The following is an 18,791-nucleotide window of genomic DNA, read 5'->3' as shown; positions in this document are numbered from 1 at the left end:
CGATTACTTGAAGATTAGAAGCTTCCATTGTTTGAATCAGTGCTGTCCACTAGGACTTTCTGTGATCACGGAAATGTCTCTGCCTTGTTCAGTAGTGTAGTCATTAACTCCTTACAGCGCTTGAGGACTTGAAATATGGCTAGTGGGAACTGAGGAACTGAATTTTTAATTTAATTTAATTTTAATTGATAAATAGATACACATTAAATAGAGGATACCATGTTGGACAACACAGATCTAATATATCCCTTTGTAGATAATTTTCTAAAAGTCCTCCTTCCTTCCCCAAGTTCCTTCTGCCACACCCCTTCCTGGTTTGTTTAGGCTTCTACCCACTTGTGGGTATCTACCAGGCCCACTTCTTCTCAGGTGCTCCTATTCCTGAAGGTTTTTTAGCCCAAGAGAAGGGTTCTCTCACAGATGCTTAATGATATGATTTTGAAAGCCTTTCCTAATCATAGAAATGAAACGGAATGGTAAGTTACACTTTTCTTTCAACTACCATCCAATCCTTAGGAACTTGAGGTTTCTATTTTCTTGGGGTACATGAGATAGTGGTTTTCATATTGAGTTTTTTTCAAAGGTCATATAACATGATCCTTCTTTAGAGTTGACTGTTTGGTAGGCTGTAAATAATTATTCAGTTCAGTTCAGTTAGTTACTCAGTCGTGTCCGACTCTTTGTGACCCCATGAATCGCAGCATGCCAGGCCTCCCTGTCCACCACCAACTCCTGGAGTTCACCCAAATTCATGTGCATCGAGTCGGTGATGCCATCCAGCCATCTCATCCTCTGTTGTCCCCTTCTCCTCCTGTCCCCAATCCCTCCCAGCATGAGGGTTATTAGAAACTCAGAAATCAAAGTCTTATTCTAGGGCACTCATTAAGCAAGAAATTTTCCCTTTCCTTTGCTCTCTTGATGATTATTGAGAGTGACCAAAAGGTCTTCCTTCTCTAACTTTGAAAAAAATCAACACAGCTCAGAGCATTTTATGTTATGACTCTTGGGGCCTTCTAAGATCATCATGGGCAGTGGCAGCATATGATATAACTTCTGTTAAGGTAAAATCACAAGATGATAGCCAAATATCTCTGAATGTAAAATTCACCTTTATATTATGTTGATATTTATTATAGATACAGTGCTAGTACGATTAGTAGGTAATTCAAAATGATTATCTTTCCCAAAAGATTTGTGTTGTGCAGTGTTTTAAAGCAAGATGAAGGAAGAAAGCAACATGTAGAATTCAAAAAAGCATATGAACTCCTGCCCTAGGAGCTCTCATCAAACTAATGACCACCTTTCATGGACCAGCCTGGGAAGAGGTCTCTCTCTGGAGGAGGGCCTTCAAACCCATTCGCTCCACAAGGGTGAAGGTGCAAGCTGCTCTCTGCTGCCCTTGGGGTGAGCCTTCTCACTTCCTGCTCTTCCTGCTTTGAGGCTCAGAGTTCTCTTCAGATATCAGACCCAGAGCAAGGGAAGTTTCATTTGCTGAACCCAGAGGCCAGAATGTGTCCACCCGGCTCCTGCTTGGCAGTGTGCCCTGACACCGAACACGCCTAGAGGCAAGGGAGCTTAAGGCCACTGTGCTCCCGTGCCAGTGTACACAGTGAGATGAGAAGGGAACGCTGATGGGTGTCTCGTAACCTCCATTCTGTGTCTTTGGATTCTTCCACTCTTCACCCTCTCTTATAAATTTCCTCCAACACATGAATCCAGACGGTTGTTTCTGACATTAAAGTTGTGTTGGACATCTCTTCTCATAGCACCTCCATTCGCTGTGGTGGTGCCGTTTTCATGAAACACGTCCCTCGGTGGTCTGCTAATCTCCTTCTGATAGGAGATGCGTGGGTTGTTGCGACTGTGGTTGACAGTTGGGTGGGTGTCTGTGTGCTGGGGACAGATCCAAAGGGGAGGTGGTGAGGCGTGGAGCATGGGGAAGGCCAGCCAGCAAAGACCAGTGAGCTTTTGCAAATATAAAATACCAGCCTGAATTTGCTTCCCTTTCTATTCTGTAGTAAACACAGGAATACAGACAGAAACTTAGTCTTCTCTGAGCCCCCAGGAAGAATATCCATCCTCTCCCTGTGCTCTTGAGGCCCCTGAAGTGTTTGAAAGGAGCCAAAGGAAGAGCATGCTTTGGGGTCTGTTCTGCTCCCTCCCTCTGGGCCTTCCTGTGCCCCGGCTGCCACCTGTCCTCCAGCATCAGAGAAGCTACAGGTGACCCTTTCCACAGGACCCTGGCCTTCTCCTTGATAGATCTGTATAGAAAAACTAATGGGCAGTGCTCATCGTCCTCGTCTCTCTACTGCGGTTGGTTTAGGCATATGACTTCTTACCCTTCATGTGTGTGTTTCATGTATTGTCCTTCTGGTTACAAAATTATACCAAACGATCGTATCTTCTAAATTTTCCTTTTTCTGCTTGAGTCTCTATGTATGTATTTCTTTGATTAGAATGTCTTAGCCTGAAATCCTCTGATCTTCACTGTCGGAAACTAGTACAAGGCTAATTATCTGTCAGCAAACTTTGGATTGCTGGATGTTTCCGTAATTGCCCTCAAATGTGGTAATGAGGTTGCAGGTTTGAGGAAGCACTTATGAACAGCGGCTTTGGGAAAATTAACCTCTCCATTTTCAATATTGAATTCCAAATTGCTGTGTATTAATGCATCTGTCTCCTGCCTTTTGTTAAATTTCAGTACCTACTAGAAATGAAAAGCTTAATCCTGCCCCCAGAACACATCCTGAAGCGAGGGGACAGTGAAGCAATAGCATATGCATTCTTCCATCTGGCGCACTGGAAGAGGGTAGAAGGAGCTTTGAATCTTCTCCATTGTACATGGGAAGGCAGTAAGTAATTTTCTTTCTTTGAAATATATATATTTTTTTAAGCACGAAAACATGCTAAAGCTGTTTTTGCCCTGAGCATTTGTGATGAATGATGAAGATTTACATATCTATAGGCAATGGCAACCCACTCCAGTGTTCTTGCCTGGAGAATCCCAGGGACAGGGGAGCCTGGTGGGCTGCTGTCTATGGGGTCGCACAGAGTCGGACATGACTGAAGTGACTTAGCAGCAGCAGCAGCTCTGCTCTCTAACCACATCACAGAGATGTGGTTAATTACTCAGGCTCTCTGGTTTCCCAGTGGCAGTGGGTGTTATTGTGGTGATGCTGCCTCTGCACCTCAAAAAGGCAAGTTTATACAGCAGAGGGGTTGAATCTGGACTGTTCCAGCAGTTGTGCTATGCTTAGTTGCTCAGTCATGTCTGACTTTTTGCAACCTGCCAGGCTCTTCTGTCCATGGGAATTCTCCAGGCAAGAATACTGGAGTGAGTTGCCATGCCCTCCTCCAGGGAATCTTCCCAACCCAGAGATCAGAGGAGCACTCTACTCCTGGAAACCCTCCTTGGAGACCCAGACAGCCCCTCGGCATCATGGGAGTCTTTGGCATGAAGCCAGGCTCCTTGCTGGGCTCTGATGACCACTTCCAGATGGCCTTTATGGGAGGGTTGGCTGAAGAGCCACAGTTCTCCTCTAGGAGACCTCTGTTGGCCAAACAAAAAGGAGCAGCAGTTATACTTCAGGACAACTGGACCCTAGTATGGTGGCAGGGGTAGCCTTGTGTGTTGAAGAATAAATGCCTGTTAGATGGATGTGGGGATACATTGATCTGAGCAGCTACACTAGCATTCTGTGCAAGAAGAAGTGGCTGTAATGGTGGGTGAGACATGCTCCCAGCCCCAGAGAAGCATCTCATCCAATTGGAAGGAGTAACCAGCAGCATTAGCAGCTGCTCAGTGATTTTTCAAATGGGAGAGACCTATGGGGTAGAGCAGTCATGGGTAACCTTATAGGTCACATGAGATTTGAACCAAGCCTTGAAGAACTAGGACAGTTTTATACGCAAGGACATTGTGAACAGTGCTAAGTGTGTGGGAGGAGCTGTTGGGGAGAATGAAAAGGGCTCAAGATTGTGGATTATTGAACAACATGTATGTTGACACTGCTATCATAAATTTAAGCAAAACAAGCATAACATGTAGCACGGGTTTTCCCCCCCTCATGGGGAAAACAAATTTTAGAGTCTTCTGATAATTTTTCCTTAGTTCACCCCTACTCTGATCAGCCTCACAAGCAAATGTCTTTTTAATCCCTTTCACTGTTTATTTTTGCTCCTTCCATTTCCATTTTGCCAATCTTCTACTCTTCCCTTTTCCTGCCCTTCCCTAACCCAGCAGGAATCTAAACTGGTACAGGAAAGGGGTGGGGAGCAGTCAAATGAGATGGAGTAAAAGCAACCTGACAGAGATAGGACTCCAGTTGATTGAAAGTTTTTTTGTTTAGTTGTTTGGAAAATACTTCTTCAGAGAATTGTAGCGGGTCTAGTCAAATCATTTACTGTTTATACCTTGAGGGGTGGTGACTTGGTGGGTATTTCTGCACTTACTCTGTAAGTGTAATAATCTACTCCAAGTGTCCTGGTCCTGGTATTTGGATGTGTTAAGACAGCAGACTCAGGGTGTGTGTGGACACGTGTGCAGTTCTCTCTGGCTTGGGCTTATTGTTGCATTTATGGTGTTCTATACAAATGAGACAAAAGGAATTTTTATTTAAACATAAGAAAGGAAGAGATAAAGCCCAGCAAGACTGAACATGAGAGGCCTTTCCTAGTATTAGTCATGGTAAAATTAAATGGACAAATTGGCTTACCAAGTAAGAACATATATATATAGATTCAGTTCAGTTCAGTTCAGTCACTCAGTTGTGTCTGACTCTTTGCGACCCCATGGACTGTAGCACGCCGGGCCTCCCTACCCATCACCAACTCATGTCCTTTGAGTTGGTAATACCATCCAACCATCTCATCCTCTGTTGTCCCCTTCTCCTCCCGGCCTCAATCTTTCCCAGCATCAGGGTCTTTTCAAATGAGTCAGTTCTTCACATCAGATAGCCAAAGCATTGGAGTTTCAGCTTCAACATTAGTCCTTCCAGTGAACACTCAGGACTGATCTCCTTTAGGATGGACTGGTTGGATCTCCTTGCATTCCAAGGGACTCTCAGGAGTCCCCTCCAACACCACAGTTCAAAAGCATCAATTCTTCGGTGCTTAGTTTTTTTTATAGTCCAACTCTCACATCCATACATGACTACTGGAAAAACCAAAGCTTTGACTAGACAGACCTTTGTTGGCAAAGTAATGTCTCTGCTCTTTAATATGCTGTCTAGGTTGGTCATAACTTTTCTTCCAAGGAGCAAGTGTCTTTTAATTTCATGGCTGCAGCCACCATCTGCAGTGATTTCGGAGCCCAGAAAAATAAAGTCTGTCACTGTTTCCATTCTTTCCCCATCAATTTGCCATGAAGTGATGGGACCAGATGCCATGATCTTAGTTTTCTGAATGTTGAGTTTTAAGCCAACTTTTTCATTCTCCTCTTTCACTTTCATCAAGAGGCTTAGTTCTTCTTTGCTTTCTGCCATAAGGGTAGTATCATCTGCATATCTGAGGTTATTGATATTTCTCTCCACAATCTTCATTCCAGCTTGTGCTTCATTTAGCCTGGCATTTCTGATGATGTACTCTGCATGTAAGTTAAATAAGCAGGGTGACAACATACAGCCTTGACGTACTCCTTTTTCAATTTGGAACCAGTCTGTTGTTCCATGTCGAGTTCTCACTGTTGCTTCTTGACCTTCAATTTATAGATTGGTATCTTGGAAATATAGTAATAGAAGCTTATTGATTGGATCTGATTGATAAAATAGTCCTATAGAAAAGGTCAGAAGAGGGATGGGGCAATAAGTGATAAAGACACAGTGTTAGGAATGGCATAACTGTAAAAATAAAAAATAATGAAAAAATTGTTTGGAAGTTAGTTACCCATATTACCAGATAACAATGGGGAGATGCTTTGGAAACACTGGGAAGGACAGTGACATTTTGAGAGAAGGGAAGTGACACAGTGATCCCCACATCAAGCAGTGATGTACCATTGGGGGGATGTAATTACCTCAAATTAGATGGGTGGAACACTTTATTAGAATAAAAAGAAATGGTGAGTTTTTAGACACTAAACATTATGGCAGAGCAGTCAGGGACCTATATGAAAGGAAAACTCTGCATTTAATCCTTATAGATAATTAAGAACCAAGCCAGGAAATTACACAGCTTTTCAGTTTTCAAAAAGAGAATTGTACCATTCAGTTTGAGAAAAGAGAACCATGAGAGTGCTTACCAGGTGGCTACCTTAGTTAGTAGTTAATTGAGGGCCTTAGTAGAGGATCCCAAGAACCTTGAAGAATGTTTGTGTAACGGTGTAATTCACAGAGGGTTTGCATTTCCATCATTTCATGGACTCCTGATAAAGTTCTAAGTCAGGCAGGACAAAGGTGGTCATGTTAGATGTTCAAGAGAGAAGCAGGTTCGCTGAGGTGAGCAACCTATTGAACGTCCTGCAGGCACTGATGTTAGAATCAGGCTTACTGTGTCTTCACTGCTCTTTTCTGTAATACCAGCTATTTAGGCCTTACCTGGATAGATTAAAGAGAAGAGGAGCAACCATCTCTGAAACATTTGTTTAGAAGCCCTCAATTTGTACCACTACTTACTTAAGGCTGGGGTATTCCTATGCTCTTTCTAATGTTTTGAAAGCTAATCATTCTACATAAAATTATATGTTTTTATTAAATATTGACTTAAACATTTAAAATATAGAATGAGCCCAATTTAATATAAAAATACATTGTATGTATGAAAAAAGGTAAAAGAAGTTAGAAATAGATATACCTTTAAGTAGATTTTTAAGTGATTTTTTTTCTTCATATTTGTATTTTTCAAACGTGCTACAATAACCATATATATTTTCTTTAAGCATAAAAACTTACATGTATATATGTACATGTATATATATGTATATGCATGTATTTAGAAAATAATCTTTCATTACAAACAGTTTTGTCTTTGTTTAAAAAATACAAAGCTATAAATCTGTCTTGAAATTTAGGAGAAGGAATTACCACTCCAACTTCAGGCAGTTGTGTGCGATTGTTTGACAAGACTTCTAGATCTCTGTCCATTCTAAGTTAAGTGGAGGCATCAAAGCTCTGGATTTTAAATCAAAAGACTTGGATTAGAATTCTGGCTCAGCTACCCATTTACTGATACTAACATACCCGTTTTTTGAAAACTGTGAAGTGCTGATGATATTGAATGCCACCGCCCTATTCCAAGTTGGTGAGCTTCAGGGCAGTTGCTCTGAGGGCTGCTACAGTACAGGAACCACTCCTTTTCCCGCTCCGGAGTCAGTGGGGCTCCCCTAGACTGCCCGTGCCTAAGCGCAGGAGGCTGCACTTCCTCCAGTTCACCACTGGGTGGCGCCTTTTGACATCTCCAGTCTCATAGTCTAGGTTTTCACCTTTAAATCATTTTTTCCTTCATTCTGAAATTTAAGACCATTCCCCAACTCCCTTCCAGTTCCTCTTTTTCACTAGAAAGAGAATTCAGAAAGGAAGGTAACTACCTAATTTCAGTAGGTTCCGTGTTAAAAGTGAGTATTCTTTCAAAAATTCACTTTATCTTTTAGAAAAAGAATTAAAAGCCTTATGTCAAAAGTGTTGGTTAGGGGTAGGGATGGGGTATAGTTTTCTTTGCTTTTTAATGAGTTTATTATGTTGGAGCACTAGTCATCTTGTGGAATTAAGTGATTCTCCCACCAATCAGGCTGAAATAACTCACATTTTTGATAAAACCCCAAAGTCCAGCTGATGCATGGCAGAGATTGTTTGGGTTGGAAACATATGGTGGTTTGAAGAAAAAAAAAACCTGAATCCTCAACCACAAATACATCAGCATTTCAAAGGTTTGTAAAATGTTTGATTCATCACTATCCCAACCCCTGAAATTACACAATGTGTTTCTAAAAGTCAAGATAATCAAGAAAGGGGAAATGTTTTAATTTATTTAAGATTTAAAAACATGTTCTTAAGTTCATTACACAACTGCCACATTATCTGAATTATATTTATTTTAAGCACTGTAGGTTCTGGTTATCTTTACAAACATGTACACACATGACTGCAAGTATATGTTGAATATAAAAAACATACATGAATGAGGAAACTCATTTGAACTGTGTCTTTAGTTACAATGGTATTGTGCCTTATGGTGCCCTGTTTTAAATGGCACGTCTTCTAATTTACCTGTATTAAATTCTGATGTGGCCTTATCTCCCTCCTGCCTTGATATTTTCAAGGCTCTGATTTGGCTGTATTTATTTTATAAAGTGAGGTAGTCTGCTGACCGCAACTGGAGATTTAATTTTCAGGTTCCATATATCAGAAAACTAGAATACCATGGGGTAAATCACTTAGCTTTTCTTTGTTTCCATTTTCTTCCTCACTTGATCTTTATTTTCTTTTTGAAGATTTTTTTTCCCCAAAAAATTCACTAAATAATGTATAAGATTTGAAGGTGGTGTTTCTTAGGGGGATTAAGGCAAATCTTTCCTTTGAGAGGAGAAAATGGCCCATTGTTGAAGCAAAGGATGAGATTCTGATTCTAATTTATTCTCTTTGAACCCGATGGTAAATGCTACTGGCTGTAAGATGTGATCCTTGGGGCATTTCCTCTAATCAAACCTTTCCTCCAAATGCCTGGCACCTTTGAGACTGCTAAAGAGAAATTCTCCCACCCTTCAGCCCATGGATCCAAGGCTAAATTTTATACTTTGGGAGAAAACAGTGGCAGCTGAAGTCCCTGGCCATAGCCAACTTATACTAGTAGCTGGAATCCAGATATTGTATGATGCTTCCCCACCTACTGCCCAGTAGAACCAGCTTGCTCCTTTCACTTATTCAGTTTTGAGCAACTGACCATAATTTGGATCCACTGGGGCTTTTAAAGGGAAAATTCTGTCTCTTCCCTACTGTGCATTAATTTATTCATTCCTTTATTCAGTGAACATTTATAGGCATTCTTTTGGGGATATCAAGATAAGTAAGAGTCTGAAATGCTTTGGGAGAAACAATGTGTGTGTGTGTGTGTGTGTGTGTGCACATATACTCACATACATGTGCACATGTAGGTGTACATATAGTGTGGGTAGGAGCAGAGCTATCAAGGAAGCAGGAACAGAGTATTAGAGTGTTACAGGTCACTAAGAAGCTAGTGACTCTGCTCCAAAACTCTAGAATTTTTCTTTGAAATTGGAATAGAACATCTTGTAATCTAAAAGGAAAGTGGTTTTCCAAGGCCATATAACTAGATAGTGAAAAAATGTGTATCAGAATCCAGAGTTTTGGCTTTTGAATTTTCTTTGTTGTTGTCCCCAAAGCTTCACAAAAGACAGAGAACCTTTATGGCCATTGCCTATGTTACAGTCAATAGAACATAAAATGTGGGTTGTGATGATAATTTTCTATTCTATCATTTGTACTTCTAATTGTTCACAAATAAGCAGCATTTTTACTTATAAGCTAGAGTATGACTTATAGAGCAAGTAGGAGCTTGGGGTTGGTAGAAAGGGAAAGTAAAGAGAAAACTAACTTTCACTGAGCAGTCAGGCCCTATTTGTAGACACTTTGAGCTCTGCTGTCACACATAGTCCCTTTAACAGCCTCTCGAGGTCCTTGGAGTCCTCATTTTTATGGACACATAAAATGACTCGCTGGACACAGAATAATGACCGTCCTGAGGTCACACAGTTGTCAGCCTGGTCCAGTTTGGCTCGTCGTGAGCTGTCACCTCCACCGCTACCCCATTAGGTATACGCTATCACAGGGGAGCTTTCACACTTGTTTTCATGATTATTGTCTCATCTGTTTCCCACCCTGGGCAGTCAGCTCCATCAGTCCAGAAACAGTGCATGCTTGGCTCACATTCCTGTCCCTGCTGTACAAGAAAGACACTCACATTTTGACCATGTAGAGCTGGGATTCAAACTCAGTCCTTAGTATTGCGAACAATCTGTATAAAGTTCTCTGAGATCCTCTTTGAAAATTCAACATAGGCAAAGTACCAAACATTGCCTTCTATCCTTGCCTAAATTGTGGATAGGATGAAAGGTCATTAGAATTCAGTGGGAAAATCAAGAGTTAGCTTGTTCATGTATCCATGCTTGTGTCCATTCTTTGGTTCTCTTGATTCTTTATCCAGAATTGGTTAAGTCTCTGATGGGTACAACACTGATATAGGCTTGAAACCTGTCTAGAAAATGTGTCTGGGTGAGCCAGAAGGCAGTAGTGTAATGTCTCACACGGTATTGTGGAGGGCCTGCTGTGTTCACTAAGTAGTTCCCGGTTCATTTTGCCTCTCCCCCAAAGGCACAGTAGAAACCAAGGTAGGGGAGGAGATGGCACAAAAGGAAAATGCAAAAATGCCACTGGGTTCTATGTACTAACACTGAAGAGTCCAGATTTTTTGGTTTTTTTCTAACCAAATGCATGTACATTTTCATGTATTTCTTCTGAAATGTATGTGTGGTTTTTTTTGGATGGAAATATTTTAGGAGGTTTTTAGTCACTCATGAAGTAGATCACATTCATAAAACAGTTCAAATGACCTTTCTTTTGATTCTTACTTGCCCGGCTGAATCAGTGTGTTACTACTTGCACTTGCAAAAGTTGTGGCCATTCACCTAAAGCCACGAGGTCCTCGTGGAGCAGTTATACACGTCTGCAGTGAAAGGACCAGGAGGGGGTGCGCCTGGCGCGGCTCACGTGCTGCCTCTTCCCGCTCTTTCTAGACCTCCAGTGCTTATCTCGCACTTTGCTGGACCCCGCCCAGCAGGGTGGATAAAGGATAGAATTGCAAACAGAAATTGTGTTTGCTTTTGTTTAGTGAAGCCAAAAGTCTTAACGTTATTTTATGAACTTCATGTAAATGACAACTGACACGAGAAAGAGAAATTTTAAAGGCACATAAGCATCCTTACTATCATGGGCCTTGGGGGCAGAGGATGGTACAGGAAGAGTGTGTGTATATTCTTTGTTGAATCATATATAATCAGTGTCTTCACCCTCTCCAGAAAGACCAGAACTGATTAGAAGGAAAAGAGTAACTTGATGCACAAAATTTGTATGCATGCCAAATACTGGAGTAAAAAGCATTTGGTATTTGATTGAAAAGACACCAACCAACCATTTGATTTCTATGGCTGAACACTCTCAAGATCTCGCACTCCTATATTTCATTAAAAACAATTACTCCCTGAAGTGCAAACTGACTTCAGTTTTGAACAAAATTTAGCATTCAAATTTATAGCCACTTTGAAAACTGAGGGTTTATTTATATCATATGAACCTAGACAGATTCTTAATTACAGGAGCCCTAGTGCACATGAAAATCTGCATTTAAAAAAAACCTTCCACATAGGTTTTTCTACATTTTGGGGGTGCTTTCATAGCAGCCATCATTTATGGGAAATGGTATTAAAATCCTGCCATATTGCAGTTTAAATGTCCTGCTTCCCAGAAGAGAGTTTAGTGTATCCTATAAAGCACTAAGTGAGTTTTTCTTTTTTTTGGTTTTGTAATTTTTTTCCTTCTCTTGAAAGCCTAGTTCTACTGAGAGAAATGCTGGTTCCTTCGAGTAATCTTGGTGTGTTAACAGCTTATGCAGGGAACCCCTCTCTTGCTTGCTGTAACGGGCAAAAGTCATCTTGTTTTGCATGAAAGAGAAGGTCTGATTGAACTAGGGTGAGCCTTTCATTTTAAGAAGAGTTAAAGTCTGGGGTGTTTTTAATGTTTTAATCTCTGTTTAAGAGGTTTCTGTTACAAGAGGAAAATTGATAACATTTTTACCTCAGCCAACTGCCAGCAAACTGGCTCTGCTCTAATCCCACGTTTGTAGTGATTTATATTCTCCGTGGCAACGCGCTGTAACCTCAGAGTGATAGCACTGTGGTGCAGATTGACTGCATTCCAAATGCTGGGATCACATACATAATGTTTTTACTTTTAAATAATATTCAGACACCAGAATAAATACCATATGTGCACTGATGCTGGTTACAATGGAACCTTGTCATGTCTCGTGAGGGAGAACATTCTTTGTTTCTGATTTCTGTTTGAAATAAGTATGCAAAAGACAAATATGTACATTGACAGCATTTTGAGAAGACTTCAGTAATTACACAGCTGAGGACATAGCTAGGAGTCCTTGAAGTGCAGCATTTAAGGCTGAAAAGCTTGCTGTGTTGCCACCGTCCCTCTTTGACACACACGAAGGCAAGGATTGTAATTTGACATTCCCAGTGTAGGGTCTAGTTTTTTTATATTTTATATCCATAGCATGCTGTAGTTGCCGGACATCTGTGGAAGAAAAATTACCTCCTTGAGTACTGTTCATAGGAACAGTGAGACTAACATGCTGTTGACATTGTAACAGGGAGAGTAACGCATGTGAAAATGGGAAGAGATGGACTGACTGGAAAGTCATAATTCAGTGTGAGACCTAATGTTATCTGATGCCCCAAAAGCAAAGCTTACGTGGCCTGACATCCTCAAAATACAGATACTCAATCTCTCCAGGTCCATTTTTTCCCCCACATGATGTTGAAGATTTAAAAGTTTCATAAAGTTTAGAAATACCTCCCAAGTCATGCACTTTTAGATTCTTGTTTTTATCCATCTTGGTTGGAATTCTAATCCACCTAGACATATTTTTAAAATAGACATGCTAGAATGCCTTTCATATTTGTGCATCTGTGACATGCTCCTACAAGTCAGTCCACATTGCTTCTTGGGGAAGCATTTCAATCCAGGTTTGTGTTATTACTATCAGTTGAACTATATTGAATTAGTGCTCATGACATGTTCATAATATTTTGTAGCTGAGGAAACCCTGGGCATTGGAACTGATGGCTTTGCCTACTCTTCTGCACCCCCATCCCCACATAGTGTTGTGAGGTTTGTCCAGATATATAGTGTGAGGTTAATGTGTGAGTCATTTGTCATAATGCATCTCTGACAATTTCTCTGGCGCATGCCTCAGCATTTGGGTAAGTGTCGCATCCTTTCTGAAAGTTACTTGTAGACATGTTCACCGTTATAAAAATGCTCAAAATGCTCTTCGTGAAGTTGAGATGTTATGAGACAAATATTGTACCTCTAACATATTGCCTCTCCTTTTCAGCTTTTCGGATGATCCCTTATCCCTTGGAAAAGGGGCATCTGTTTTATCCCTACCCCATCTGTACAGAGACAGCAGATCGTGAGCTGCTTCCATGTAAGTCTCCCCTCCGAATTCCTCTCCTGGGCTGGTGAGGGTGGTGTGCCGACAACAGGGATAGAAAGAGGTGGGAATGATAAATGTTTATGATGTTCCTTGTCTTCTATTACTCTTCTCCCAAACCCTGTCCTCATTTGATAGCATAAGCATTAAAGTGAGTTATGTGTGTAGGCTTGGCTTCCTGCTCCTCCACATCTTTCCAGATTCATCAAAGGGAAAGACCCCTGGTGACTGAAGTTTAGATGAAGAGGCATCATGTCCTGGCTGGTCTGAGCACAGAGACCCTAGTTTGAGGCAGATGCCCCTCGCTGGGCCGATCCACTGTGCAGGGCTCGGCCTGGGCTCTCCCGCTGGTCAGAGGCAGTCTGCACACACTGGAGTCTAAAGGAGAAGCAGAGGAGCTGCAAAAGAGTCTGGCGGGGAGGGCAGGGCAGCATGAGGATGCTGGCATTGCCACCAGAGGCGGACCCATGGGCCAGGTGGGCGTGCTCTCTCCAGTGATGCAATGCTGTTGGCCGGCATGATTTCCTGCGAGCATCTCTTGGATGGCATGCAGTGAGCCAGTGGGATGTGTGCAGGGCACACGTGCAGCCTCAGCTCTGTCCACAGCAGGCAGAGGGCAAATCCTACCCTCGAGGGCCTTACCAGCTGGCAGTCAGAGGACCCGTACCACACGTGGAAAGTATGATTTGGTTTACTGTAATCCAACATTGTTTTGACAATTCCAGCTAAATAGTTATTATCAAATTATACTGTGTATAAGGAATCGTGTCCAGGCCCTTCATGTGGCCCTGCCTTAGGACATACTTTTCTCCCTCAGATAATAAGCTCCAAATTTTGACTAGTCTCTCTTTCCTGTCTTCTCTCCTGCCACTCCCACCCTGCACTAGCCCCAGTTCTATCCCATCTCATAGCTCTAACATAGTTAGATGCTTTGCCCAGAAGACCAGCTGAACTTGGAGCCCTGGGTGCTTATAAACTGTCCAATGGCCATATTTTTTGAGACAGTTGTAAATCTCCAAAATGGTGGGGTCCGGGTGCAAAATGAGCTGCCATCTCAGGATGAAGGAGCAGAAGGCAGCTCTCTGCTTTCTTTGCTGCGTGACGAGTTACCTCGGGAGATGGAGGCCTCAGTGGTATGGTGTTCCTCACCATCTGCATTTATTGTGTAAAGGGGTTGAGTGCCTCACTCTGCAGTAGATTTGGTTTTAGAAACAGGGTCTGTGATGGGCCCACACTTTTTCATTTCAGCTCTCCCTTCAGGGAGATCCTTATTAGTATTTCTGATTTCTGGTAAGAAAGGCAGTTTTCTAAAAAGTTCATTGTTTTAAAATGTTTTAATTGAGTTCAAACACATTTCCATGGGGGATAGATTCACTATTAGAACAAGATTATAGTTCTTAAAAGACAGTGTCTAGGAATAATCTTTACGGTCCTAGAATAGAAAATTATGACTCACGTTGATTTAATTGAATGCAGTGGTTCAAGTCTGATTTCCCGTCACACTCATTGAGTGTTGAGGGTGAGGATGAGAGGCAGATGGGTGGTTTCACATGTTACCTGCGTTCGGCACATTAGTGGTGCGGCATCCACAGTGGCCCTGAGCACACGTCCGCCCAAGGAGAACCCTAGCAGGTTGACATCCCTGGGTTCAGATTCAGGTGCTGTTTGTCTTTGTCCCTCCCTGGCCCTCTACCCTGTCATGTTTTGGGCTTAGAGTTGAAAGGTCGAGGAGAGGCTTGAGACCTTGGGTTTCCTGAGGAAGATGGAGGTTGGTTGGAATGGCAGTGCTGTTCACACACAGTCACACGGCTTCCTTCCACGGGGCCAGCCTTTGGTGCTTTTCTTTCTGTTCAGGTCACTTGAAATTTAAAAGTTATGAAAAGCTCTAAAATCTCCCCTTGTTGATGGATGGATGGTCTTTGCTAAATGTCTCTCCCTCAGGGTAGTATCCTCCACTGATATAGTTAGATTGTACCAGGAAAAAATACAAGCTACACTCATATCTGGGCTTCCCAGGTGGTGCTAGAGGTAAAGAACTCGCCGGCTAATACAAGAGATGCAGGTTCGATCCCTGGGTTGGGAAGATCCCCTGGAGGAGGGAACGGCTACCCACTCCAGTATTCTTGCCTGGAGAATCTCATGGACAAAGGAGCCTGGCAGGCTACAGTCCATGGTCACAAAGAGTCAGACATGACTGAGTGACTTAGCATACGCACATACACACTAGTATCTCCCTATGACAATGATTTAAAAATTACAGGATGATGACAACCTAGAGAGAAGAGTTTTTATTTCAGGATACTTGACTTTGGATTTTATAGGTTTTGTTCAGTGAACATGTGTTTTATAATTTGAATAAAGTTTTGTTTATGTTTCCTTTTGAGAAAGGAACACTGTGTATTAGGTGTAGATAGTGTCACTGTCCCTGCCCATGAATGTGTGACATCCCCATGTTAGCCTCATCATGCCCTGGATAGAGTCCTGAAGGGTAAATATGGACTTGGGAGAAGCACTAGGCTCCAGAGGCTGGCGGAGACGTTGGCGCTCATTCATGCAAGGGCCCTACGTTTTTCCTTTCCAAAAGGCTTCAGCCAAAGCTCTGAAGAGTCTGTCCCACCTAGAGAAGTTCCCTGAGAGTGCATTTCACGGCAGCCCTAACACTTCCCTTTTGTTCCTCTCCACAGCTTTCCATGAAGTCTCAGTTTACCCCAAAAAGGAGCTTCCCTTCTTTATTCTCTTTACTGCTGGATTGTGTTCCTTCACAGCCATGCTGGCCCTCCTGACACATCAGTTCCCAGAACTCATGGGGGTCTTTGCAAAAGCTGTGAGTATTTGCCAAGAGAGAGGCCTCGGGCAGGGGGCAGGGAAAGTCATGAAAAGCAGCATAAGAGAAACGGGGAGGGTCATGTAAAAGTGGATGTGCTTGTACTGATCCTTTGCTCACTGATACTGAATTTTCAGTATCATCAGTGGAATCAAAATGAGAAAGTGTAGCTTGTTTATTACTGCATGCCTTGCCTCATTTCACATACAAAAAAATTCTCAGCAGTTCCCCAAAATATGCGTGAGTTCTAAAAGAATTACATGAAGAATTAAGGAAATCCTAGAAAATGAAAAATATTTGGGAGGTTATTCAGTTTTATGTACATTGAATGACATTATTTCTAATCTTTAGATATTGTAGGTCTTTCCTTCAAGAAGGATAGAATTTACATTTTCAAAGATGATTTAAATTTTAAAAGTTGTAATGTTGACAAATTAAATTGTTTGGGGAATGAACTGAGAGGGTGTGAAGGGTGTATAGTATTAATAAGTATAGAAATATAATGTTTAGAACCATCAGAATCCATTAAGACTCTTTAAAGAAGGTTATGGTATACGTATAGCTGATTCACTTTGCTGAATAATAGAAACTAACACAACATTATAAAGCAACTATATGCCAATAAAAATTTTTAAAAAGAGATGCACTGAGACTATAATATATCCACCAAATTTCAAACTTAGTCTTGGAAAAGAATATACAATATCTCCTTAGTTATTGTACTGAATTCATGTTAAAATGATAATTTTTAGATATATTGAGTTAAATAAAATGACTATTAAAATTTTTTTCTAAAAAAAAAAAAAGATGGTTATAGAGAAGAGCTTTAATAAGAAAAGTCATCTGCATTGAGAACCAAGAACCATTGTTTCCTTGATGAAAACTGACTATTTCCACCTGCACACACAGTGAGGATAAGTTTACTAATTTTGCCACAGAGGAGTTTCAAACAGAAGGAGTCAGAAAAAGAATACCAGTTGTTTCCCTGGAACTCCATTCTGATTTCAAGGCAAGTGGAGTCAGAAAGGATGATTTCTAACTTGGCTGGGTTGATTTAATCCCTTTCCAGATGATTGACATTTTCTGCTCGGCAGAGCTCAGGGACTGGAATTGCGAGAGTATTTTCATGCGTGTTGAAGATGAACTGGAAATCCCACCGGCACCTCAGTCTCAACATTTCCAAAACTGAACTCATCACCCTCCTCCCCCCACCACCAAAACTGCTCCTCCTCCCGTATCCCTGACCTCCGCCAGTGGCTTTGACATCCACCCAGTCACTCAAGCCAGAAACTCGGCAGCCCTCCCAGACTCTTCCTTCTCTCACCCTTTACATCCCATCTGTCTCTGTTTCCACAGTCTGTCAGATCTAACCTCCTGAGCTGCTCGGTGGTCAGTAGATGGAATTCACCTCTTCTTATCTTCCTTCTTATCCCATGACTCTCTCTGAGTTTAGATCTCTGTGATTTCTTGCAAGAGTCTTAACTGGTCTCCTTTTTTCCAGGCTTCTCCTCTGCCAGTATTTCCTTTGTACTGACCCAAAAATGATCTTTTTTTTAGAAAATCTGAGCATGTCACTTCTGTGCTTGAATTTCCCCAATGGTTTCCCACCAACATCGGGATAAAGTCACAGGTCTTTAGCATGGCACACGAGGTCCTTTGTGATCGGGCCCCTGCTTGCCTCTTCAGCCTAGTCTCTCTCAACTCTTGCCCAGGCACTGCTCTTGGGCCCCAGTGAATTGCTCACCATTCCCAGATGCAACAGGCTCTTGTGCACCCCAGTGCTTTTGCACGTGCTGTTTGCCCTGTGTGGAATGCCCTTCCCCATTACCACCAGCACTTGTCCAGTCTACTAATGCCTCTTTATTCTTTCATACTCTGCTTGCTTTCTAAATTCCTCCTAAGCTGAGTTAGAAGCCTTTCCTCTCTGATCCCACCCATGAATACCTATATTATTACATTTATTGTACTGTATTATAATTGTTAAAATCTTGTCTGACCCCCTTTTAGAATGTGAGCTCCTTGCGAGCAGGACTGTGTCTTCCTCATCTCTGTATCCCCATAGCTTTGCCTTGCACATAGTAGGTTTTCAATAAATGATTATTAAATGAATAAATGGTAGTGGTTTCTGCAGAAAGAATCAGTGTAAAGACTCAGATACAGCTTAGCATTTCTTCTTTTATAATTATAATCATAGATACTAAGAGTTGAAAGGGACCTTAAACAAATTGCCTGCAACAGTAGCTTGATGGAGATCACCTAGATGCATCTTGAATACTTTTAGCCATGGGGCACTCAGCTGTTCGACGTGGAAGCCTGTTCCATTATTGGATCACTCCGAACTCTCCTTTTATTGGTCAAGTCTGCCCTCCTTTAATTTCTACTTATGTTCCTATTCTACTCTCCAAAACTATAGTGAACAACTCTACTTCCTCTTTGAAATTCTTGAGGCAGTTACTACATTCATGGCAACTTCTTACTTCTAAGTTAATACCTTCTCTTTTCTTCAGGCAGAATATCTTAAAGTTCCTTAACATGATATGATTCCTGAACCCAGTATCATCCAAGCTTCCACTGTGGATGCTCCCTAGTTTATGAGCCTATGCTATTCATTATTTGCTTCTATCCCAAGCCAACCTCTGAATTAAAGTAGCTGCCAAAAGTCTGGGTAGATTAGAGTATAATGTAAAATTTTAAATAGGAGTGTATTTACAACATTAGACAATGTCATTGGCCC

At 41.7% G+C, this 18,791-nt stretch overlaps 1 protein-coding gene across 6 annotated transcripts in view; it reads left to right on the top strand.

The window, feature by feature from the left end:
* ST7 (suppression of tumorigenicity 7) overlaps positions 1-18,791 on the top strand; it is a 277,962-nt gene that overhangs the window by 251,072 nt on the left and 8,099 nt on the right. For 2 of the 6 annotated variants that reach the window (XM_055590301.1, XM_055590299.1), the window contains 4 exons: positions 2,702-2,852; positions 13,135-13,227; positions 15,918-16,057; positions 17,127-18,169. In XM_055590301.1, the coding sequence (XP_055446276.1) occupies positions 2,702-2,852; positions 13,135-13,227; positions 15,918-16,057; positions 17,127-17,246 (504 nt within the window). In that variant the 3' untranslated portion in view covers positions 17,247-18,169. Of the gene's footprint in view, positions 1-2,701; positions 2,853-13,134; positions 13,228-15,917; positions 16,058-17,126; positions 18,171-18,791 lie in introns of those variants that run through there. The other 4 variants (XM_055590303.1, XM_055590300.1, XM_055590302.1 and 1 more) reach the window with 3 other exon arrangements.

The sequence above is a fragment of the Bubalus kerabau genome, chromosome 8 (genome assembly GCF_029407905.1).
Source record: "Bubalus kerabau isolate K-KA32 ecotype Philippines breed swamp buffalo chromosome 8, PCC_UOA_SB_1v2, whole genome shotgun sequence".
NCBI lineage: Eukaryota > Metazoa > Chordata > Mammalia > Artiodactyla > Bovidae > Bubalus > Bubalus kerabau.
Note: the sequence above shows the minus strand (reverse complement) of the source record. Positions and strands in the feature narration are given on the sequence as shown.